Source organism: Acomys russatus, chromosome 2 (assembly GCF_903995435.1).
Source record: "Acomys russatus chromosome 2, mAcoRus1.1, whole genome shotgun sequence".
Classification (NCBI taxonomy): domain Eukaryota; kingdom Metazoa; phylum Chordata; class Mammalia; order Rodentia; family Muridae; genus Acomys; species Acomys russatus.
In genome coordinates, this window is record NC_067138.1 from 9,146,924 (window position 1) to 9,173,611 (window position 26,688).

The 26,688-nt window shown below is 44.8% G+C and overlaps 1 protein-coding gene across 1 annotated transcript in view; it reads right to left on the reverse strand.

The window, feature by feature from the left end:
* Positions 1–25,760, reverse strand: part of Ubap2 (ubiquitin associated protein 2) — a 59,898-nt gene extending 34,138 nt beyond the window's left edge. Inside the window, exons 1-5 of the mRNA XM_051157812.1 lie at positions 25,501–25,760; positions 21,808–21,947; positions 7,481–7,558; positions 5,181–5,291; positions 1,100–1,253 (exon numbers count right to left, since the gene is read on the reverse strand). Of these exons, the coding sequence (XP_051013769.1) occupies positions 1,100–1,253; positions 5,181–5,291; positions 7,481–7,558; positions 21,808–21,947; positions 25,501–25,639 (622 nt within the window). The 5' untranslated portion in view covers positions 25,640–25,760. The remainder of the gene's footprint in view (positions 1–1,099; positions 1,254–5,180; positions 5,292–7,480; positions 7,559–21,807; positions 21,948–25,500) is intronic.
* Between the last annotated feature and the right edge of the window lie 928 nt (positions 25,761–26,688).

Below are 26,688 nucleotides of genomic sequence, written 5' to 3' on the forward strand. Positions count from 1 at the left end.
AATCCAGTTAGTTTTATGAGGTTAGGGGGAAAACATGGGATGGGGCTTTGGTTTTTTTGTTTGTTTGGTTTTTGTTGTTGTTGTTTTGTTTCTTGTTTTTCAAGACAGTTTTTATGTGTGGTCTTGATTGTCCTGGACTTGCTTGATTGTCCTGGCCAGCCTCGAACTCACAGAGATACACATCTGCCTCTGCTGAGTGTTTTTTGTTTTTAAACCTACAGATGTATTTATTTTTTGTATCTGAGTGCTCTATCTGCATGTATACCTGCATCACAAAAGAGGACAGGGTATAGGTGGATGTGGTTGCCAGGAATTGAACTCTGGACCTTTGGAAGAGCAGACACTGCTTTTTTGAGACAGGATTTAACTATGTAGTTCAGGCTGGCTCTGAGCTCACAATTTTCCTACTAAGTTCTCAAAATCTAGGATTATAAACATCACCTGGCTATCAACTTTTTAAAAAAATCTGTCTTCCCCATCACTATAGGTCACCATTAGTACTCCCTATGTAGCAAGTAGCTGATAAATATGAATGGAATTTATGAGAAAATGGTGTCAAAACATGGATATAAAGGAAACTGCTCAAAAAACTCTGCCTACTAAACTTATCTCCTTTAATTTTTATTTATTTATTTTTTGGGGACAGTGAGACGTAGGTCAGACAGGGTCTCACGATATAACCCTGGCTGACCTAGGACTCAAGGTGTAAATCAGGACAGCCTCAAACTCACCGAGATCTACACTCCTCTACCTGGGAGCAAAGGCACAGAGATATCTCTTATTAAATTAATCCACGTCTATACAGGAGTATCTATAACTGAGAAAGAAAAAAACATGGCTTCATCTATCAGTGAATGAACCTATACCCACCCCTGCCCCAGTTCACCTGATTTCTAACCAGTCTTAAGAGGACGCAAAATGAACTACCTGCAGCCCAGGTTGGTACTGATCGGAAACCGCATTACAGGACCTTACAGGCTACACAGTCGTGACACGGTGCCAGTGGCAGTGATGAGATGAGTAGTCTACGGGTGTTCTCTGGCCGCTCTTTCAGCAGGCACAAAGTGGGAAGAACGTTAAGCAGAGGAGCCACACTCACACTCTCGGCCGCGGCTGCCACCTCTTCCTTTGCGGCTGCTGTTTCCCCGTCCACGAATCGCTTCTCTCTCCAGTCTCTTCTCTCTGTTTTCTTTGTTTTCTGAGCTGTCTTTCCCAAAATTCTTCTTCTTCCCTCCTACAGTCTCCCATGAAGTCTATCAGGAAGTAAAGTTCTACAATCATTGAGTGCTCACACAGCTTTCCTATTTAGTTCAACTTTTGGGGGGGCGGGGCTGAAGAGATGGCTCAATCCCAGCACTCACACATCAGGTAACTCACAATTACCTGCAACTTCAGCTACGAGGAAATCTGACAACTCAGGCCTCTGCAGGTGCACGAGCGCACCTAACTCTAACCCTACCCCCCCACCACCCCTCCTCACATTACATCTAACAGAGGACAACAAGCCTTGTTAAGTGCTTATGGCTATGCAGTACATCAGTAATTATAGACAACTTACCCCACACACCAAACCCTTCCCAACACACATACAGGAATAAAGTTAATCATACTCCCTGAACTGCCTTGTCTATATCCTCTATCTACATCAAGGCAGGGTTTCTCTGTGTAGTTTTGGCTGGCCTGGACTCACTTTATAGACCAGGCTGGCCTCGAACTCAGAGATCCGCCTGCCTCTGCTGGGATTAATGGTGTGCGCCACCACGCCCAGATGTATCCCCAGGTTTTAATCATACTAACACACAGATCCACTCAAAGAGCTCAGTTACTTGAAATGATATTCCATCTTTCAAGATAACTATTTTAATTATCTGAATAATCTTCTATTCATGCTTTAATATTGCTAGAGAGGTGACTCAGTAATTTAGAGCACTTGCAAGGTTCCAACATGAGAACCAAGCCGGGCAACGACACATGCAGAGGCAGAGGTCTCTGAACTCCAGTAACGGGGATATGAAGGCAGGGTTCCTAACAGACAGGCTAGCCTATCAGCAAGCTCCAGACTCAGTAAAAAAAAAAAAATATCTCTGCCTCCTCTTACTCCCTTCCTTTCTCTCTCTCTCTCTCTCTCTCTCTCTCTCTCTCTCTCTCTGGGGACCCTTTCTCCCTTGCCTTCCCCACCATGATCATTTATTTATTTTTTTTATAATTTTATTTATTTTTATTTTATGTGCATTGATATTTTGTCTGCATGCATGTCTGTGTGAGGGTGTCAGATCTTGGAGTTACAGACAGTTGTGAGGTGCCATGTGGGTGTTGGGAATTGAACCCGGGTCCTTTGGAAGAGCAGCCAGTGCTCTTAACCGCTGAGCCATCTCTCCAGTCCCCCCACCATGATCATTTAATACACCTCATATAATATCAAAAACAAAAACACCCTCTGTCTCCACACAGACACACACAGAAAGTGGCCACTGACTTACACAAAGCATTACATCAGCCAATAGCAGAGAAAAAAATCACACTGCAGCTCAACAGGAGGCTGCATATACATACACACCCTAAAGGAAATGTAAATCAAAACTTATCTTCCATTGGAGGTATTTAACTTCATTTCATTTTCACAACTTTCTGTGTTCCCCCCCCCCTTTTTTTTTTTAATTAGAGAATATAAAAATTAATTGTTGTTCTACAAGGTGCCGCTCCAGCTGAAGACCTGGGTTCAGTTCCCAGCTGACAACTGCCTATACCCACAACACTTCTAATCTCCTCGGGTACTGTCTCAGACTCTCATGCACACGCTTGTTTGCACACAGCATATTTGAGATAAATAAAATGATATATTTCTGAGTTAACGTAGGTGTTTTGTGTGTGTGTGTGTGTGTGTGTGTGTGTGGTTTTTTTTTTGGGGGGGGGGGGATTGGGCAGGAGGATATCTTTACAGAACCTGACCAAAGGTGGATTCACCATAATGGAGCCAGAATCCCATGCAAAGCATTTAAGAGAGAAACATTATCCCTTATCACCAGCAAAACATATGCCAACATTAAGCAAGCCACGGCTTGTAAACAGTACATAGACTGACAAAACTCATTTGTGAGGAAAAGAAACCCTTTTTTGTTTTTGTTTTTTGAGACAGGGTTTCTCTGTGTAGCCTTGGCTGTCCTGGACTCGCATAGTAGACCAGGCTGCCCTCTAATTCACAGGGATCCACCTGCCTCTGCCTCCCAAGTCCTGGGATTAAAGGCGTGTGCCACCATGCCTGGCAAGGAAAAGAATCCTTTAAGGCAGCAGTTTGTCTTACATTGTTATAAATACTAAGAGATGACATGTACAACAGTACTCAAGTCTATGTACAGGCTTTTTTTTTTTTTTTTAAAGTAAAAAAAGCAATTATACAGATTTCCAAAGCAACTTATGGCAACAGTTTTATTTTGCTACTTGTAAGATATATCTGAAGAAATTATTTTTGCCTTGTTTTTTTTTTTTTTTTTTGCCTTGTTTTTTTATGTCCAGACTTTCTTAACACTAAAGGGAAAAATAAATCTCTGTGAGTTCAAGACCAGCCAAGGCTACACAGAGAGACCCTGTCTCAAAAAAAAAAAAAAAAAAAAAGGACACCACTGTTGAGTTTTTACAAAACCCAAAAAATGCACCCCAAAATGACCATTAAAAAGCAGGTACTTTGGGGAGACAGGGTTTCTTGTAGGTCAGGCATGTCTCAAACAACATGGAGTCAAAGACAAACCTACCTTCCTGGTCTTTCTGCTGCTTCCATGCCTAGGACTATGGAGACCAGCAGGAAAACCAAAAGGCAGGCTCTCCGCCAGCTGAGCTACATCCCAACTTACTATTAGGGAAAAAAAAATTTAAGGATTTATTTATTTATTATGTATCCTGTGCTCTACCTCCATGATGGAAGAGGGCATCAGATCACATTATAGATGGTTGTGAGCCACCATGTGGGTTCTGGGAATTGAACTCAGGACCTCTGGAAGAGCAGTCAGTGCTCTTAGTCTCTGAGCCATCTCTCCAGTTCCCTTTTGGAAATTTTAATTCATCATTCAACAAGCATTTTCCCCATAAATTCCTATCTGTGGTGTACTAGTGACGGGGAGTGAGTGGGACTCTCCTACACAGGACCTGGGGCAGCGGCCTTGCACTCACTCAAACAGTGAACTTCCTTTCAAACTGTATGAGTTTTATGCAAACAAAATTCTTCTTGTTGTTGTTCTGCTGTGTTGTTGTTGTTGTTGTTGTTGTTGTTGGGACAAAGGTCTCTCGGTGTAAACCTGGCTGGCACTGAACTCACAGAGATTTATTTCCTTCTTTAAGATGAAAAGTATGTGCCTGAGTTGGGCACTCTTGGAAGCAGAGACAGGCAGATCTGTGGGTTCAAGGCCAGCCTGGTCTACATAGTAAGACCCTGTCTGAGAAAAAGAAAGCAAACCCTGGATGGTTTTCCAGAGCGAGGATCCAGGTTTGACACTCAATACCCACAAGATGGTTCACAACCACCCATAACTCCAGTTCCAGGGAAGGAACCTGGTGCTTCCTCTGGCCCCACAGGCACCACACGCACAACTCTAGTCCCAGGGGATGTAACACCTTCTTATGACCTCCTCGGGAACCAGGCACTTGCTTGGTATGTGTATACATGTACGTACACACACCAAGCAGAAATGATTTTGTTCTTTTATAAGTCAGGAGAGTGCTTGCCTGGCTTTCACAAAGCCCTGGGTTTAACCCCCACCCCTGCATAAATCAAGTATGGTGATGCAGCCTGTAATCTTAGCACAAAGGAAGAGAAGACAGGCAGATCAGAAGTTTAATGTCAACCTCAAAACAAGTTTGAGACTGGTCTGGGTTAAGGCAGAGAAAGACACCAGAAAGGGGGGGGGGGGGGGGGGGGGGGGTGCACGAAGTGGCAACTAAGATGAACAGCGGTGAGCAGCCTGGTGGTGGTAATGCCCACACGCCTGGACACTTTTACGCACTGAGGCTGGAGGAAATGCCCAGTTACTGTTGTTGTTGGAACTTTTCTTTAGTGCTTGTCTTGAGTGGGAATGGCCCCACTTTGCTTCCTAGAGCGCTCCCTCCAAACACAGCATGCCCCACCCCCTTCACCACAGCTCCCATCAAGGTGAACAGAATGGAACTGGGGACAAAGCAGCGGTACTCACCGTGTCCGAGTTCCCCTCCAGCAGTGTGTTGATAGCCTTGTTCACGTCTGCATTACAGTCATGGAGAGCCACTATACATTCGTCCTGGTTTTTCCCCGTCACTTCCATAAGCTATTCAAAGTATCCGAAAGTGGTTAAAGGAAACGAAAAGGCATTCCAGGTCTATTCAAATACAGCGTCCCCGCTGTCCTTCCACAGGATAGCCTTTTCTAGACTCCAGTAATTTTTGGCGCTAAGATCAGGCTGACTTTCCTGTGCTCCTTGTGTCCCCAACTAACTCTAGTAGACTCACCAGCAATCAGCTTCCTCAAAGACAAGTCACCTTTTTTTTTTTAATTAGGAAGCTGTGGCTGGCCTGAAACAACTTGTTATATAGACCATGCCAGCCTCAAATTCATAGTGAACAGCCTCCCAGGTGCAAGGATTAAAGGAGTTCATCAAACCCCCAGCACAACATATGCACAAACCAACAAGCTCAGAACTCCTAGATCATGCTTAAACTTAGGTCAGAAGCTCAGAGCTTCCAAAAGTTTGATTCCTAAAACATTAACTGGGACTTTGTTTGCACATAGCATCCAGTCACTGACTGCATTAGAGCATCCCACTAAAAACTTACAGCCTGAAGCCGCGCGGTGGTGGCGCACGACTTTAATCCCAGCACTTGGGAGGCAGAGGCAGGCAGATCGCTATGAGTTCGTGCCATCCTGGTCTATAAAGTGAGTCCAGGACAGTCAAGGCTACACAGAGAAACCCTGTCTCAAAAAACAAACAAACAAATAGAAAAAAACAAAAACAACAACAACAAAAAACTTACAGCCTGAACCGGGCATGGTGGTGCTCGCCTTTAATCCCGACACTCAGAAGGCAGAGGCAGACGGATCTCTGAGTTCGAGGCCAGTCTGGTCTACAAATAGAGTCCAGGACAGCCAGGACTGTTACACAGAGAAACCCTGTCTCGAAAAACAAAACAAACAGACAAAAAACCCTTATACCTTAAAGTCTTACAAGTAGAACTCAATAGCTGTCACAAGCTACTTTCCTAAACAGTCTCAGCCGAAGAAACTATTTAGCATCTTCCTCAGTAAAACAATCCATATACTAAATATAACCGACGTTCCTAAAGTACCAGTGAGCAGATCTGTGACATAAGTATCGTGCTTTAATTAAATGTAATTATTTTATTATGTGCTGTTCACGTCAGTGTTTTGTGAGACTCGTGCCTGTGGTGCTAAGGAACACCTATCTAGAACACAAATCTTGTGGCTGCACCTGCAGTTCAGTGTAAGAATGCTTGCCGAAGATGGGTGAGGCTTGATCCCCAGCACTGCAAGAGTAAACTAATAAACTGAAGTGCAGAGAGTAGGCCTCTTGGTCTACCACCCACAGGTGCATTCTCTGCCCCCGAGCGCTGGGCCTCCCGCTCTCGCTGCTCTGCAGCTCCCGCTGATTCCTGTTCAGATGGCTTTTCTTCACTGTGACCGTGACCTGAGGCAAGTACTCTACAGCGAGGCAACTCTCAACACTGTCTCACTAATTGTCCAAGCTACCTCAGCCCTTCAAGCAGATGCACTCACACACCTGCACCACACTTGCCAAGTGTTCAGCTGTTGGTATGAAGAGTCTCTGTGCACTGTCTGCCACTCACAATTATTAAGACATACACTAGGGATCAGACATTGCCTACTGACTGGGTGAGTAAGAGACAGAACTAACAGAACTTCACTCTGAGCTCTTAAGGCAGGTGCAGTCTTCGCAAATCCGTTCTACTACTCAGATAACTGGCACTATAATATGCAGGAGTATTTCCCAAGTTGTACGTAGGTACCTATTAGAAATAAAGAAAAAGTTTGTGGTGCGTGCCTTTAATCCCAGCACTCCGCGCAAAGGCAGGTAGATCTCTGTGAGCTCAATAGTTCAAGGCCAGCCTGGTCTACAAAAAAAAGGAAAGAAAAAAAATTCTATCCACTTACTTTTTTCTTTTAGGAGGAAGACAAGGCACGGCTATGCCCCACAGGCTGTTCTCAAGCTTCTGGGCTCAAACAATACTTTGGGTTCTGTCTTCCAAGTAGCCAGGGCTACAGAGGGCACAACCACTTAAGTTCTGTTTTCTTTTTTCTTCAGATAGGGTTTCTCTGTGTAGCCTTGGCTGTCCTGGACTCACCATGTCCTGGACCAAGCTGGCCTCCAACTTACAAAGAGCCACCTGCCTCTGCCTCTTATGTGCTGGGATTACAAATGTGCACCGCCACTCCCGGCAAAAATAAAGTACAAAGTTACAGTATCCTTTGCTAGAAACATACCTGCTTAACTTTAGCTTCAAAATCTGAATCATTCTTATCAAAGATCACTTGAGCAAGCCGCATCTGTTCAGCAGTGGCCTAGGAAGCAAAAAAGTGGTAGATTTTACCAACTAAACTATTTTTAAGATAGATGCTAGAATGTAAGTCACACGAACTCTCAAATACTAAGCACCACTCTGAGACCCACTGATTAACCTGGTGTGGTAACTGCACGTTCATAATCCCAGCACCTGAGCGGCGGCATCACTCATCTTCGACTACATCCCTGCGCTGTGTTTATGTTGAGTTCCTATCTCAGAAAGGATGGTAGGAAAATACTTAATTTAGGACTCAGGACTATATATAATCTGCTCCCATAAGAAAATTGAAATAATTAAATAGCAAAAAGGATTCATTCCCTTGACCAAACGGCCTTCATCGTCACTGAGGAGGTGGGTAAGAAGCACCGCAGGGTGCCGTGGTGGTGGGCGTGCCTGTGGCTCAGTACTCAGGAGCATGCTTCTGCTCAACCAAACCAGCAAGCAGCCACCAAGACACTGTAAACGACGCCCAACTGGCTCTGATTGGTTCTGAAGGGAATAGGCTGCATTTAGCTGAAGAGAATAATTTAAATTAATTCTCTCTTAAACTACAACCTTGCAAATTTATAAGGGAGGGGGGTGTCAGCTTCATAGAAAATATGATTCTTATTCTAAAGTCTGTTCCTTAAAAAAACAGACTTCTGAATGTTTAAGGTTTCTTTCTTCATAGTGTTTAGCTATTAAATACTAGCAGCACTGCACAGTGACACAACTATAAAATGCTCACTTGGGGTTTGTGGTGGTAGCTGATGGTTTGCTTTTTGTTTTGTTTTGTTTTGTTTTGTTTTTATACTAACACATTGAATCTGGGGACTCCTACATGCTAGACATGCACTGTACCAGTAAGAAGTGTGTGTGTGTGTGTGTGCACGCGCGCGCGCGCGCGCCCAAACTGTTTTACATTTTTGTTGTTGTATGCTATTGTTGAGATAAAATCTCTCTGAATTGCCCATGTTGAAGCAAGACCTGGTGGCACATGCCTTTCCCATAAGCACTACAAAGGCAGAAGCAAGCGGATCTGTGAATTAGATGTCAGAAGTCTATATAAGGAATTCCAGGACAGGCAGGGCTACATGATAGAGATTTTGTCTCAAAGATTGAAAGGTAGGTAGGTAGATGGGTACATAGGTGGGTAAATGGATGGATGGGCGGACAGACAGACAGACAGACATATTGCCTACGCTGACTGTGAATTCAGTCTATAATCCAGACAGGCCTTGAACTCCTACTATAGTACCTGGGATTACAGGATTCTAACACCAAGCCTGAGTCTTGCCCAGGGTGGTCTTGAACTCTTTCTCCAGCCTCAATATACAAAGCCTTGAGATTACAGGTATATGGACCACTATGCTTGGCTCCTATACAGTATCTTAATTTTTTAAAAATACCAGAATTAGGCCAACAATAGGTAAAAGATATAAACTTTCCCCCATATCACTGTACAAATTTTTAGTAAACCTAACATTACTTCCAAAGTTTATTTCTTCAGTTACTTTTCTTTTTAAAAGCCATGTTATTTGTTTACTCACTTTACCACTGTTACTTGGGCACGGCTGGATGTGTGGTGTGAGCAAGCCAGAAGGAGTTAGTCCTCCCCAACCTTGGGGCCCATGTTTCTTTGACCAGATGGAACCCAGAAAACAACAGAGTTTCTGCCTCTGACTCCTCAGAGCTGAGGTCACCAGCATGCCTGGAAACCCCAGCTTGTCACATGGGTGTAGGAACCAAACTCCAGTTGTCAAGAATGTACAGCAAGCACTCTTAGCTGCTGAGCTATCTACCCAGGTCCAGGTTACTGTTTGGAGGGGGAAGTTTTGTTGCTATTGTCTGAGTTGCTGTCGTCACAGTTGACTTTGGGACAAGGGACAAAGTCTCCCCCCCGCCTTTTAAATCTTTATTTTTTGGTTTTTTGAGGCAGGGTTTCTCTGTGTAACAGCCCTGGCTGTCCTGGACTCGATTTGTAGACCAGGCTGGCCTTGAACTCAAGAGATCTGCCTGTCTCTGCTGGGATTACAGGCAAGCGCCACCACGCCTGGCTGGGACAAAGTCTTATTATGTATCCCAGCCTGAAATCGAAGTCACTATGTAACCTAGACTGGCCTCAGATTCTTGGTAATTGTCATGCCTCACCCTTCAGAATGCCAGAACTATTGGTGTGAAGCACCATGCCCAACTAAACTCTTTAATTGTATACGCACTTACACGTTTGTTTCTTTAGTGGAGCTCAGCAGACAGCTTTAGAGAGGTTTCCCTCCTACCATGTGAGTCAGGTCAGGCTTAATCACAGGCACCATTACATGTCAAGCCAACCCACTGGCCCTAAACTACCATTCTTTGTTTTGTTTTCTAGAAAGGGTCTCACTGCAGACCTGGATGGCCTGGACCTCACCGTACAGACCAGGCTGGCCTTGGAACACACAGAGATCCCTGTGCCCCTGCTTCCCCAGCACTAGGATTCAGGTTGTGCACTACCATGCCTGGCTAAATTAAAGTCAGCATTAACCCCTGAACATACACTTAAAAATGTAAATACCTGACCAAGAATAACAGGTACATGCACACGACTGAGGACGAAGAAGCAAGAGGATGACAAACTCAGGAGCCAGCTGAGTGACAGAGTAAGACACAGCCTCAGTCAAAGCATCATCAAAGCTTTTCTTCTCAGGTTTGTTTTGTTAAGAAAGACTCTCACGTAGAAGAAGCTGGACTCTAACTCACTACACAACAAAACTCTTAAACTTCTAACCTTTCTATTTCCGCCGCCCAAGTGCGCAGAGTGCCACCACACCCAGTTTATGTGAGGCTGGGGACTGGACCAGGGTCTTGTGCATGCTAGCCAAACACCGTGGCAAGCGAAGCACAGCCCAGGCCCATTTGTCTTTTATTATATATTTCACTCATTTCAAGGAACCTTAAGATGCAGAGGAGTACCAGCAGTTTCTGCATCATTAAACACCTTTCACACAGCCTATCCATTTCACGAAGGCGGGTGATTAAGACAAATTCTATCAGCTGTGGCCTATTATAGCCATTCTAACCCACTCCTGCCATCCCAATCTATTCATGCTGCTACCTCAGCTTAACTGCTGACTACTAGCGCACCACCCCAGAAAGACACCAGTCCAAAAATTCAATTTCCCAGTGAGCACAAAACCTTAAATACACTGTCACTATTCCTACTGCATACTAGAAAGCCATTCCCTGGACCACCGCCTGAGCTGTCCCCGTGTCGTAGACGGAAAGCCCCACAGCATGATCCATGAACAAGGAGAGAACTACAACCCCTGAAGTGGGGTGCTTGTGTTACCCTTGGAGTCCACATGGGAGGCACTGCCGAGTGGGCGTGGGCGCAAACCGTGATTGCTCCTGGTGCTAAAAGCCCATCAAAGCAGTTTGTGCCATCTTCATTAATACAGTGCCTTTCACTGCTTTTCATAGCACCTCTAAATGTTGTCTATCCCTTTTCAATTTAAAATGTCTGGGGGGCAGGGTGGGAGAGGGGAACTAAAGAGATGACTCAGAAATTAAAAACGCTGACTGTTCTTACAGAAAATCCAGGCTCAGTTCCTAGCCCCCACAAGGCAACTAACAACTCCCTGTAACTCCAGTTTCAAGAGATCCAACACCCTCTCTCTTCTGGCCTCTACAGGCACCAGGCACACACAGTGCACACATATAAATGCAGACAAAACATTCATACATATAAAACAAAAACAAATTTTAAAATCAACAACAACAACAAAAAGATGAACACAACACAGATTTATAATCTTCCCAGTGAGGAGGCAGAGGCAGGCAGATCTTTGTGAGAACAGCATTAGCCAGGGCTACACAAAGTGAATCTCTGTCTCAAACAAAACAACGGAAAAGCCACCAAGGTGAATGGGCAGGCAATCTGGCTCAGCAGGTAAAGGCATGGTTACATGAGCCTGCTGATCTAAGCTCAATCCTCAGAATTCACATCAAAGTGACAAGCTAGTAACAACTCTACAAAGTTGTCCTCCAAGGTACGGTCAAATAAAATACATACTGGCAGTGAGCTGTGACAGCAGTGCTCATCTATAACGCCAACACTCAAGAACCAGACAGGGGCCGGGCATGGTGGCACACGCCTTTAATCCCAACACTAGGGAGGCAGAGGCAGGCAGATCGCTGTGAGTTCCAGGCCAGCCTAGTCTACAAAGTGAATCCAGGACAGCCAGGTCTACACAGAGAAACCTTGTCTCAAAAATGATGATGATGATAAAAAAAGAAGAAGAACAAGAAGAACAAGAACAAGAAGAGCCAACATGGTGGCAAACTCCTTTAATCCCAGCACTTGGGAGGCAGAGGTAAGTGGATCGCTCTGAGTCCATAAAAGCCAAGCTACACAAAGAAACCCTGTGGAGGTGGGAGGATGGTGTTTAATGGCAGTCAAAATCAGGATCAAGACAGTTTGAGGTCAGGCTTGTCTATGAAGTAAATACCAGGACAGGCAGGACTAGAGAGAAGCTGTTGTGTCGTCCCCCCCCAAAAAAGGAAAGAGTAAGAAAAACAAACCAAGGAGATCTTTCCTAAAACTAACAAAGAGGCAAGGCAACAGACAAGAAAACTAAACAACTCAACATAATCTAATTCTATGGTTAAAAATTAAAATTTGTGTTTGACCTGGGCAGTGGTTAATTTCAGCACTCCAGAGGCAGAGGCAGGCGAATCTCTGTGAGTTCCAGGCCAGCCTGGTCTACAAAATGAGTCCAGGACAGCTAGGACTACAAGAAAAACCCTGTCTCAAAAAGAAAGAAATATAAAAAAGAAATAAATGTTCAATGTCCTTAGTCATCAGGGAAATGCAAATCAAACATGGACTCTGAGATTGCATCTTATACCCATCAGAATGGCTAAGATCAAAAACTCAAGTGATAGCACATGCTGGTGAGGATGTGGAGAAAGGTAAACACTTCCCCACTGCTGGTCAGAGTGCAAACTTGGTACAACCGCTTTGGAAATCGGTCTGGCATTTTCTCAGAAAATTGGGAATAGCTGTCCCTCAAGGTCCAAGCTATTCCACTCCTCGACATATACCTGAAAGATGCTCTACCATCCAATAAGGAGATTTGCTTAACTATGTTCATAGTGGCTTTAACCGTAATAGCCATAATCTGTTAACAACCGAGATGCCCCTTGGAGGATAGAGAAACTGTAGTACATTACATAATGTACCACTACTCGGATATCAAAAACAAAGAAATCATGAAATTTTGAAGCAAATGGATGGAACTAGAAAAAAATCTTCCTGAGTGAGCTAACTCAGACTCAAAAAGACACACATGGTATGTACTCACTTATACACAGATTTTAGCCATATAGTACAGGATAGACATACTACAATGCAGACCCAAAGAAGTTAAGTAAAGAGCTGGAGAGATGGCTCAGGGGTTAGGAGAACTGTCTATGCTTCCAGGGGTCCTGAGTTCAATTCCCAGCAACCACATGGTGGCTCACAACCATCTATAATGTGATCTGATGCCCTCTTCTGGCCTGCAGGTGTACATGCAAATAGAATGCTCAAATACATAAAATAAATACTTAAAATACTTTTAAAAAATAAAAATAACAAGGAGGACTCAAGGCCAGATGCTTAAATCTCACTCAGAAGAGGGAAAAAAGAATAGACAGTAGTAGTGGTTGAAAAGAGGGAACACGGTAGGAGAGAGCACGCGGAGAGAAGTGAGGGTTGCGATCAGATCTGGGGAGAGCAGCAGTGGGAGAACAGAGGCCTGCAGAGAAGAGAAACTGTGGGTGGGGGCATTTCTGTGACAAGCCTGAGTCCTAAGTCAGGGTAGGCTTCTGGGAGGATATAAGGGTGACTCTAGCTGAGACTCTTTGTAGCAAGGCTCATGGAGACTGAAGAGGACGCCCTCTAAATAGACAGGACTCCTAGTGGAGGGAGGGGGGACACCAACCCACCCACCAAGACCTTGGCCAGAAATTTGCCCTATAAAGATAGAACACATACAGCAGAAATTGAGGGAATGTCCAACCAATGCCTGTCCCAACCCAAGACCAACCCCTGACACTGTTGAGGACACTATGCTATGCTTGCAGACAAGAGCCTGAGATAGCTGTCCTCCCAGCAGCAGATCAAACAGATGCTGATACAGCCAGGCATTGATTGAATGACGTGAGGGGAGTCTGGAGATGGGGGGCTGGAGGTAGGACGCCGAAGGGACAGGAGCTCCACAAGAGTGCCTACAGGGCCAGCTGACCAGGGCCCAGAGAGGCTTGAAGGCTGAAGCACCAACCAGGGACCCCGCATGGACTAGCCCTAGCCCCCTACACAGATGGAGCCAATAGGCAGGCTCAGTGTTCACGTAGGTCCTCTAGTAAGAGGAGTGGGGGCTGCCTCTGACACGGACTCCATCGCCTGCTTTTTGGTCACTTCTCCCTCTCATGATGGCATTGTCAGGAGACCACAAGGCTCAATCCTGATGCAACATGCTAACCTGGGGTGGGTGGGGAGGGGAGGCTCCCCTTTTCTAAAGGGTGGGGGAGGGGATGAAGGAAGAGGGAAGAGGTAGGACTAGGAAGAGGCTATGATCAGGATGTAAGGTGAATAAGTAAATAATAAAAATAAACAAATAATAATTTGGTAAGCAGTTATTTTAGAAATTACAAAATCACAACAGAACTTCTATTTCACTGCTAGATGGATCCTGTAACTCAACTCAAATCTGCCCTACTGTGCCCAACCCAACTGACACAGTCCTACACTATTTGCTAATGGCTCAGATCTTCAAGTGCATAGTAGAAAATGTGCTAATCATGCTCCCTGCCAAGCACTGAGTGAGCAAATTTAGCATGTCACAATGTAGCAGTGGAAAGCTGGACTAGGACAGCAGCTCTGCTATGACAGCAAGGTAAGGAGCTGTGCTCTTCCACTGACTGGTCACTGGGGGAAGGGGGGGGGGGTGTCTGCATCATAATCCCACAACCCACACGTAGAATTAAGAGGACAACTTGTGAGATTCTAGTCTCTTCTCCATTACTCAGGCTAATGATAATAAAATTCAGGTCCTCAGCCAAGGGCATGCCTTTAATCCCACCACTTGGGAGTCCAACAGTTGAGTTTAAGGCTAGCCTGGTCTACAGAGTGAGTGGCAGGACAACCAGGGCTACACAGAGAAACCCAGTCTCGAAAAACAAAATCAGTTTCTGAGGGTTGACGTCAAGTGGCTCTGCCTGCTGAGCCATCTCACTGACCTGAACTACTTCTGTTACTTGACACTCAAAACTGGGTAAAATGACTGTACAGTGCAAAGCCTGGGATCCAAACACAGCACAATCCACACTAAGGACATGCAAACACACATGATTATGAAGTGAAAAGGAAAACACAAAAACGGGAATGACATCAGCTAGGATATTAACAGGGTAGGGGCTGGGGAGATGGTTACATCAGCAACGTGCCTGTTATACAAGCAGGAAGACCCGCTGGGCGTGGTGGCACGTGCTTTTAATCCCAGTACTCGGGAGGCAGAGGCAGGGGGATCTCTGTGAGTTCCAGGCCAGCCTTGCCTACAAAATAAGTTCCAGAACAGCCAAGGCTACACAGAGAAGCCTGACTTGAAAAATCCAAAAAAGAAAAAAGAAAAAGAAAAGGGGACAAACTGGTGTTAAATAGTAACTAAAAAAGATAAGCCCTGGGAGTAAAGAGAAATGAAAGCAGAAACAGCACAATGTGTAAGACCTTGGATCACCTGTCTCTCCTCCCTGGCCTCATGATGAATATTATTACAAGAACACACCTGGTGCAGGAGGGCACTGAGTTAGAGGACACCATGACAAAAAAATAAGTAACAGCAGCCAGAATGGTGGCGCACATCTTTGATCCCAGCACTCAGGAGGCAGAGGCAGGTGGATCTCTTTGAGTTTGAGGCCAGCCTGGTCTACAGAGCGAGTCCAGGACAGCCAAGGCTACACAGAGAGACCCTGTCTGGGGTGGAGGTGGGGGTGGTAGCCGACACACTAAATAAACAAGGGACTGGGAACGTGGCTCACTGGACCACTTTATCTAACACACAAAGCCCTGCGTTGGATCCCCACACAAAACCAGAAATGAGTATGCTGGTACATGCCTGTAATCCAAATGAAGAAGGGCTGAGGGGACAGGAGCTCAAGGCCAGCCTCTGCAACACAGAGAGTTCAAGACCAGCCTAGAGTGCATCATAAGACACTGCCTCAAAATAAAAATGAATGTATGCATGCATTGGTGAATGGATACATTTTGAAGAGGCTGAAGCGAATACTCAGTGATTAAGAACACTTGTTTACTCTTGCAAAAAAAAAAAAAAAAAAAAAAAAAAAAAAAACCTCAAAAGTCAGAGTTTGAGCGGGGGTGGGGAAGGGGAGAAACAAACTCAGCTCAGCTTGGTAGACTCTAACACGCCCCTAATCCTGGCTCTTGCAAGGCAGAGGCAGGTGGCTCTCTGTGAGGTCAGGCCTGGCCTACCCAGGCAGTTCCAAGGCCGCCAGAGCTGCATGGTGAAACCCTGACTCAAAAAAGTGGGGTGAAGGTGCTTTGGTTTGAGGGTCTTCAGAGCGAATACTTCATGAGGCAATGTCACAATACAAAGGGGCTGCAGATGCCCAGAAGGTAAAGAGCACTTGCTGTTCATCCTTTCTCCCCTGTCTCCCACCTTCCCTTCTCTTCCTCCCCTCCCTCCCCACCCCCCTTCTCTCTAGGTTTTTCAAGACAAGATTTCTCTGTAAGCCAGCCAGGGCTGTCCCAGACTCTGTAGACCAGGCTGTCCTGGACCTCACAGAGATCCACCTGCCTTTGCCTCTACATCCCCTCCTCCCCCAAATCCTGGAATTACAGGCTACACTTGCTGTTCTTTCAGAGGATCAGAGTTCAGTTCTCAGCAACACATCTGACAGCTCACAAGGACTAGACATCCTCTGAGGTTGCCTGCCCACACCAACATGCACATGCCCACACACGGACAGACACAGCCTGCCCACACCAACATGCACAGGCCCACACACACACAGACACAGGCAGGCACACACACCACCTTAGTTAATTAGTTGGTTTTTCAATACAGGGTTTCTATGTCCTGGAGCTCACTTACAAACCAAGCTGTCCTCGAACTTATAGAGATCTGCTTGCCTCTGTCTTCCAGGTACTGGGATTAAAGGTGTCCGCCAACACTCAGCACCCTATCTTATTTTAAAATGATAAATCTTTTTTTAGAAAATCCCAGAGTCCAAGAATACAAAGAACTAACAAAGCCAGGAACTGTGGGGCATTATCTTTCTGAAAAGGGATATGAAAAACTAACAGTTGCCACAAGGGCAACCAACGCTGGCTCTGTAAAGAATACTATTTCTGTTTTGCGGTGCTAAGGATTGAACCAAGGACTAGGCAGATACCCAACCACTGACCAACACGTCCAACGCCAATGCAGCAACATTTAAGCTTAAAACTCCTTGAGAAATGTCCACTATCTATAATTACACACACCTTAAAGACATTTTATTCCTTGACCCAATAAAAATACCATATGAACTATTAATTTAAAAAAACATTTGCATCAACAAACATGAAAATTTTCAGCACAATAGTTACTGATGGCCTCGTCTCTCAGTCCCTAGGTGCGTCTGCTTTCACCGTGGTAGTTTCACTCACACATGCCTGACTATAAAGGCACCGATCCTTGTCTTACTCGCAAATGCCAACTACTGCTCCATAGACTTAGCCCTTCTAGGTTAAGTACTATGACTTTTTACAAACATTCTCGACGTTTCTGTGAAATCATCTCTTTTAATTCCAAATAGAGTACAGACTAGACAACTTCTGAAAGCACAGCTGATGCACTTAGCAGGGGCTGGTAAGCACAGTGTTGCAACAGTAATGCTACATACATCAACAAGCCTGTCAAAATGTTAAAGTTTGTTCTTTATAAAATACTCTACAAACCATAATTTAGGAAGATTACTCTACTCAATAAACAATTCAACTATTCCATAAGCAGAGCACCAAACCTAAGAGTATAATAGGGAAGTTGCCAGGCTGAGCTCAAGAAGTGTCAAGAGGTCTGTACAGCTTAGGGAAAAAAAGAGGAAAAAGCAGGGTCAACTAATAATTCCAATTTAAACAACGTTAGTGCACCCTCCCCAACAGTTTTTCCAGTAATTCCAGTTTCCAGGGACACAGAAGCCCTCTTCTGCCCTCTGCAAGGGCACCAGGCACACAAGTGGTGTGCATGTACATGTGTGTATGTATTGTACGCATACATATATATGCAGGTAAAACAACCACATACATGTATAATTTTTAATTTCTAAGAAAACTGTGCTGAAAGGTTCCCTAGTGAGCCTATCTTTTTATTGGACTTGTTTTCTAGAAATCTTTTAATAATTTATTGAAGTAGGGCTATCTTTTTGGTTTAGGTTCCTTTTTTTCGAGACAGGGTCTCTGTGTATCCTTGACTGCCCTGGACTCGCTTTGTAGACCAGGCTGACCTCGAACTCACAGCGATCCACCTGCCTCTGCCTCCCAAGTGCTGGGATTAAAGGAGTGCGCCACCGCCACCACCACCCAGCTAGGTTTCATATTTGTTTTGTCTGGGGGCAGGGGTTAAGGCGAGGTCTTTTCTATCCAGGCAGCCAGAACCTCAGTATGTTGACTGGCCTGGAACTAACAGCAATCCCCATACATCAGCCTAGCACTACAATAAAAGGCAATCACACCTAGTTAGCCTACTTTATTATTTTTAACATTTTAAAAATTGCTGTTATAGCTGGACGTGGTGGCACACGCCTATCATCCCAGTACTCCGGAGGCAGAGGCAGGTGGATCGCTGTGAGTTCGAGGCCAGCCTCGTCTACAGAGTTCAGGACAGCCAAGGCTACACAGAGAAACCCAGTCTTGGGGGGTTGGGGGGGTTATATATTTATTCTTTGCATCTGTGTATGTACACATTTGCACGGGTACATACATGTGCATATGCAGAAGTTAGAGGACAGACTGCTAGAGTCAGCTCTCTCCATCCATCACATGGATCCTAAAAACACAATTCAGGTCATTAGACTGAGCAGCAAAGCCTTTATCCACTGAACCTCTGTTGTTTTGTTTTGTTTTGTTTTTTTAAACCATCCTTATAAACATGCATGGTGACTCATGCCAGTAACATTAGTACTCAAAGCCAGGCATGAAAAGGTGCACGCTTTTAACCCCAGCACTCAGGAGGCAGAGGCAGGCGGATCTCTGTGAGTTTTTTCTAAACAGTTGACACTGTCTCAAAACAGTAGCAGAAACAAAACAAATCTGTAGGCACAATATTATTTTTCATATTTTCCTAAACAGAAGACACATTTTCTACAATATTTGATGTAATTTTTTCTTTTTTGTTTGTTTTGTTTTTAAGATTGCATCTCTTATGTAGCCCTGGAAGACCTGGAACTATGTAGACTAGGCTGACCTTGAACTTGGAAAGATCTGCTTCCCTCTGCCTCCTGTGTGCTGGGATTAAAGGCATGCATCATCACAGCTGCCATCTTGTGTTTTTAATTAACTTACTTATTGTGCACATGTGAGTGTGCACCCCCCCCCCCCACAGCACCCATGTGAAGAGCAGAGAATAGCCCTCAGGAGTGGATGGACGCCTTCCCCATCATGTGAGGGCAGCAAGGGCCTTTCCCAGCAGAACTTTGTCCTGGAGCTCTCTCTGTACAGCAGCAGCCTCTGCCTCTCCAGTGCTGGGATCAAAGCCGTGCTCCAACACCACCTGGCTACACCTCCACTTTTAGATATTAGTTTTAGGGTCCTGGAGAGATGGCTCAGCGGTTAAGAGCACCATCTGCTCTTCCAGAGGTCCTGAGTTCAATTCCCGGCAACCACATGGTGGCTCACAACCATCTATCGTGAGATCTGGTGCCCTCTTCTGGTGTGCAAGTGTACATGCAGGCAGAGCACTGTATATGTAATAAATAAATCTTAAAAAATAAATAAATAAATAAAATAAATATTAGTTTTATAATTTATGTGAAAGACTGCTCCTTGTGGATAGCAACTGTATATAATTTCTAACTCCTTACAATCATTCTGCAAAGATTACACTCCATTTTGTGTTGTAAAACAAACTTAGGGGCTGGAAAGATGGCTTAGCAATTAAGACACCACCTGCTCTTCCAGAGGTCCTGAGTCAATTCCCAGCAACCACAAGGTGGCTCACAACCATCTATAATGAGATCTGGTGCTCTCTCATGGCCCACAGGTGTACATGCAGATAAAGCACACATATACATTAAATAAATAAAATCTTAAAAAAAAAACAAATAAACAATCTCAGACCCTATTATATTATGTCATAACACGGTAAGTTAAAAACAAACGGCATCCAGTTGAGGCTCTAGTTCAGTAGCAGAATATTTGCCTAACATACCTAAAATCCTGAGCTTCATGCCTAGTACTAAAAGGGGCAAATAATAGATCACATTTACTTTATATCAAAAATGTGTTTTTTTTAAATTGTAATAATTCTAATAGTAAAGAAATATCATTAAGGGGCTGGAGAAATAGCTCAGCGGTTAAAAGCACTGACTGCTATTCCAAAGGACCTAGGTTCAGTTCCCAGCAACTCACAACTGTCTGTAACCCCAAGATCTTACAACTTCACACAGACATACATGCAGGCAAAACACCAATGCACAATAATAAAAATTATTTTTTTTTTAAATTATCATTCGGGCCAGACATGGTGACACACGCCTTCAATCCCAGCATTCAGGAGGCAGAGGCAGGCGGAATGCTGTGAGTTTGAGGCCAGCCTGGTCTACAAAGCAAGTCCAGGACAGTCAAGGCTAACAGAGAGAAGCCCTCTCTTGAGGAAAAAAAAAAAGTATCATTCAAACCCAGACCAGAAGCAATGTAGAATATAATTGTCCCATACTCGTCAAACATGTTAACAGAAAGAAAGTGAAGTACAGGCGTTCCTATGACACAGACATGACATTCACACAAGCATGTCGTGTCGTGACGTGTCTTCACAGCAATGAAACCCTACGGCAGTCTCCCATGTTGGTCTATTCTGGCTGGCCTGAATTCCCTATGTAGATCAGGCTGGCCTCAAACTCAAGAGATCTGTCTGTCTGTGCCTCAGAGTTCAGGATTAAAGGACACAGCGCTCAGCATGGTCCTCAGACTAATGCAGTGCCACACGCCTGTAATACCAACACTCAGGGAAGCCGAGGCAGACGGATCTGGGAGTTTGAGGCCAGCCTGGTCTACAAGGTGAGTCCAGGACAGCCAAGGCTATACAGAGACAGAGAACCCCTGTCTCGAAAAACAAACAAAAACGGAAATCAAAAAAAAAAAAAAAAAACCTCATGAACAAAGCCCTGTGTTCCAACCCCAATACCAACAATAAAATACAAGTATCATCAAAATCAGGCCGAGTAGCAAACACCTAGAACCCCGCACCCGGGAGCTGAAGCAGAGGACAGTGCGCTCAGGGCCTGGTCAGCACACCTTCTGAGACCCAGTCTCACAACACATAAAGAGCAATAAATACATCAAGCCATGGATCCAAGACTGAAACGGCCCACCTAAGATTCAAAGATACTGCGTCTAAGGGCCAGCAAGGTGGTTCAGTAGGGGAGGGTCCTCACGGCCAACACTGACCTCACAGTGGGAAGGAGAGAACCAGCTCTCTCAAACTGCTGTCTGACTTCAAAAAAAAAAAAAAAAGATCCATGTGCATGTGTACATGCACAAATGCCCACACATACACAGCTAATCAATGTAAGAATAACAAATAATAAAACATATGAAAAAGACACTGCTTCTGTTAAGACGCTTATGAACTTAATCAATACGGTACCAGACACTGTGCTCAATGCTGCACTTCAGAGAGTAACAAAAGCACACAGTGGTGGAGTGCTTGTCTGGAACACAAAGGGCTCTGCGTTCGATTCCCACTGCTACTGACCGGACCGTGACAAAGAGAAAGAAGCAGGGGAGGGAAAGGAAATGAGTAGAAAAATAAAGGAGGAAGGAGATGCTGCAGCCAAGACAGTGACGACTGCCTGACGATTAAGCAGGTGGTGCCCTGGAGCACATCAGGCAGCCACATCGCCTCCTCCCTACAACTCACTGTTTACTCTATAGAACAAGGCTAACTCTGAGCTTCCTAACAGGGGACATCCCAGCATTCCTTCTCCCTGAGAGTTCTTACTTCTGAAGGAGACAGAAGCTGCCCGGCTCACCTGCACCACTTGGTTCTGTGACTGTGCTGCGTGTGTCGTGGGCATCTGTGGTTTTTCCCGAGCACCTCGGCAGCGATCGTTGCTCACAGAAGTCATCATATACAGAATATACAGAACAATGTATGTACAAAATACAAAACCTGCAAGAAAGAAGACACTGTAAGTAAAACTTCCAAATCATGGTAAAAAAAAAAAACAACCAAGCCTCTAATTCAGGGAGGGAAAATACACACAAAATAAAACATAAAAATACTTTAGAATATTTTTTCAAAAAGAGCTGAATACGGCAGCACACTTTTTTAATTCCAGCACTTGGGAGGCAAAGGCAGGCAAATCTGAGTTGAGGCCAACCTGGTCTACATAGCAAGTTCCAGGCCAGCCAAGGTTACATAGAGTCTATCGCAATTAAAAAAAAAAAAAAAAAAAACAGAAATAGAAGTAAATAACACCCCCCCCCCCCAGCCAGCCCAGTGCATTCTAAATTACATTTGTATCATTTGGGGGGTGGGAGAGGGCTGAACACAGGACCTCATGAATACTAAACGAATATTCTACAACATAGCTACATCATCAGCGACTTGTGAATCTTAAGTTAATTTTGCTCATTAATCCAGAGATGCTATGGTTGGGACCAACAGAGTACCACAGTGGGTAAAGGAACGCGCCACCAGGTCTGACAATCTGAATTCAATTCCCAGGATTCGTATAGTAGAAAAGAACCAACTTTCATAGGCTGTCTTCTGACCTCTATTCACACAGCTTGACACTCAATACCCACAAATATACACAAAAAACAGACACAGAGTAAGAAAGAAAATGCAGACAGGCAGTGCTGGCCGGTGCCTATAATTCTAGCACTTGGGAGGCAGAGGAAGGAGGATCTCCTGTGAGTTCAAGGACAGCCAGGGTTACAGAGAAACCCTGCCTCAAGACAAACAAGCCGAAGAAACCAAATGTAAATAAGTGTTCATGTTAATGTGGGCACAATGGCACCTGCTTGGGACACTGGGGCACAGAGATGGCTAGACAGTTAAGACCATGTGCTATGCCATCATTAAGGGCTGGGTTCTATACCCCAGAACTACAGGCATACCTTTAACCCAAGTTCTGGTCAAAACAGCCTTAAACCCAGCATACCAGCCAGGCATGATGGCGCACCCTTTTAATCCCAGCACTCGGGAGGCAGAGGCAGGTGGATCTCTGTGAGTTCAAGGCCAGCCTGGTCTACAAAATAAGTCCAGGACAACCAAGCCTACAGAGAAACCCTGTCTGGGGGGTGGGGGGTGGAAGCATACCTTAAAACCAACCCTAGAGCCATGTAAATGCAGGTATAGTAGCGCATAAAGCCTGAAGACAGATCAGAAGTTCAAGGTTTTAGCCTCAAACCGCCTGCCTCTGCCTCCTGAGCAACGGGATTAGAGGAGTGCACTACCACACCCAGTCCCTTTTAAGATTTATGTAATGTATGCATATAGGTACTTTGTCTGCATGTACATCTGCACATCAGAAGAGGGCACCAAACAGCTGTGATCTGCCATGTGGCTTCTGGGAATTGAACTCAGGACCTTCAGAAGAGCAGTGGGTGCTATAACCATTGAGCCATCTCTCCAGTCCCTACTTTTTTTTTTTTTTTTTTTTTTTTTTTAAGATATTCTACAGTTTGCTGGGCAGTGGTGGCACATGCCTTTAATCCAAGTACTGTCTTGAAAAAAAGCAAATTCAGCTTGGGAATCCTGGGCTATATGAAACCCTACCTCAAATAAATTAAATGTAAATTTCTGGATAATTTTAATTTTTTTGGATTAACCACCCCAAGCATTAAGGGGAATAAATCAAATAGGCCACATCAAATTGATGAGCTAAGTTTCTAGCCAAGTTATTTATTAAAAATAGCCAAAAGACCTGGGTGCAGTGGTACATGCCTGTAATCGCAGCACTCGGGAGGCAGAGGCAGGTGGATTTCTGAAATTTGAGGCCAGCCTGGTCTACAAAGAGTCAGGTCAGCCAAGGCTACACAGAGAAACCCTGTCTCGAAAACCAAAAAAACAAACAAACGAGAATGGTGCCCAAGTAGTGGAAGTCTTTGGGAAGGATTAGGAAGTGCAGGGCGTGGTCATGCACACCTTCAATCTCTGACTTTGAGCTCAGCCTGGTCTACAGAGTGAGTTCCAGGACAGCCAAGGCTACACAGAGCAACCCTGTCTTGAAACGCTTCCCTCTAAAAAAAAGAAGTGCAGTCTTGTTGGAAGAGGTGTGTGCTGGGGGTGGGTTTTGAAGGCCTGGTGTGTGTGTGTGTGTGTGTGTGTATGTGTGTATGTGTGTGGTGTGTGTGTGTGTCTGTGTGTCTCTGTGTGTGTGTGTGTGTGTGTGTCTCTCTCTCTCTCTCTCTCTCTCTCTCTCTCTCTCTCTCTCTCTCTCTCTCCCCTGAAATGTGAGCTCCCAGCTCCCTCTCCAGCACCATGCCTGCTGCCTGCCTTCATGCTTGCAGCCGTGAAGATAGTGGACTAAACCTCTGAAACTATAACCAAGCCCCAACAAAATGCTTTCTTTTAATAAGAGTTGCCTTGGCCGTGGTGTCACTTCACAGCAACAGAACAGTGACTAAGACACTAAGCACACGTCATTATGCTACCTCAGACACTACAAATAAGTATCTTTCAAATATGTGAGTTATAGCCAATGCAGTGGCGCACGCCTTTAATCCCAGCACTCAGGGCAGAGGCAGGCGGATCGCTGTGAGTTCGAAGCCAGCCTGATCTACAAAGCAAGTCCAGAACAGCCAGGGCCACAGAGAAACAACAACCAATAATAATAATGATAATAATAATATAAATAAATTTAAGCACCAACGGCTGGTAAGGTGGCTCAGCAAGTAATAGCACTTATCACCTAGTCTGAGTTCAGTTCCCAGAATTCCTATAGTAAGTATAAAAGACTAAAACCAAGATGGGTGTGACCTCAGAAGGCAGAGGCGGGCGGATCTCTGAGAGTTCACGGCCAGCCTGATCTACATAAGTACAAGACAGCCAGGGCTCCATTACACTTCACATCTCTGATTGAGACAGACAGACAGACAGACAGACAGACAGACAGACACACACACACACACACACACACACACACACACACGCACACGGAAGGAGACAGGGAGGGAGGGAGGGAGGGAAGGAGGGAGGGAAAGAGGAAGGGAGGGAGGGAGGAACTTCCCAAAATAATCATCAAAAACCCTTAAAAAGTTTTGCCACTTGGGCTGGAGAGATGGCTCAGAGGTTAAGAGCACTAGCTGTTCTTCCAGAGGTCCTGAGTTCAATTCCCAGCAACCACATGGTGGCTCATAACCACCTATAACGAGATCTGATGCCCTCTTCTGATCTGCAGGTGTACATGCAGGCAAAACATTGTATACATAATGGCATGGAAACCAGAATAAGAAATACCTTCAGCAGGGCGTGGTGGCGCACGCCTTTAATCCCAGCACTCGGGAGGCAGAGGCAGGCGGATCGCTGTGAGTTCGAAGCCAGCCTGGTCTACAAAGTGAGTCCAGGATGGCCAAGGCTACACGGAGAAACCCTGTCTCGAAAAACCAAAAAAAAAAAGAAAAAGAAAAAGAAATACCTTCAAGGGTGGGTGGGTAGAAGAGGGAAGGGTCTGTGATCAGGATGTAAAATGAATAAATAAAATTAAAAAGAATACCTTCAACTAGCACACCAAAGCAATGCACAGGGAAACTGCCTTCTTTTGGAAACAGAATCTGGTATAGTAAATAGATCTGTGTCCACAGCAGGAGCCCAGCTGCTGGAGCCCAGGAACTGCGTTTACACGTGTTTTCCATCAGCTCTACTACTCTGGAACAGGTTCCAAGAGAATTCTTAGAATAGAAACAGACAAGAGCAAGGGACTTCTAAAAATAATCTGTCAGAAACTCTTCCATTCCTCAGGTTCTTGAGCTACAGAAAGCATGAGGTTACCCTGATCTGTCAAGTGAAATTTCAAAATACAAAATCAAACAAAGTTTCTAATATTCAAAGTAAACTAAAGGTATGATTCAGTGGTAGATTTTAACTTAGAATTACTGACAAAAAAAATTCAGAAATTTCCCCCATTATTTAAGGTACAAAATGATCTGTATTTGTGATATAAGGGGAGTGCTCGGGCACACATGTGGCGGCGGTCAGGTCAACCTTAGAGAAGGGGCTCTCTCCTCTGCCATTAGGTTCAAAACTCAGGTAATCAAGTTTAAAACAAGTGCTTTTACCTGCTGAACCACATCACTGGTCCTAGAAAACACTTAGACTTTACACGCAAAGTACTTCAGCCAAACAAATGTTTTCAAGAGACTCCGGGAGGAGCATCGAGCTCAGTAATAGATTGCTTGCCCAGCATGCCTAAAGCGCTGGCTCTAATCCCTGCCTCTGCACAGTGGCAGGTTCAGGGGTGGGTGTGGAAAGGGGAAGAGAGGAGATATGATGTCTCTGTTTAGAAATTATTAAAAATCTTTAACAGCCACCTGTATCTCTTAAGTTTATACAGTGGGACACAAATTCATCATGAAGACTCTAAATTTTAGGCAAAAATACCTTAAGCTTGTAATATAGCAATTACAGACCCTGTAACAGTAGTTCTGAGCCTGTGGCGTCCACGCACACTACGAACAAGGATACCCACAGAGATAGTACTGACTCAGCTCTGAGAGTCTGTCTTTGGTAAAGATGATCCTAGGTGTGTGCACTCGTTGCCACAATCCTAAACCCAGCAAGCAGTAACACCAGCAAACGTATCATTTTACTATGTGCCAGGTATTTTAGGATCTCAACCTGCTCCTTGCTATGCAGCATGGTGCTGGCTATGTAACCGCCCAGGTTACCCTCAAACTTTTGACTG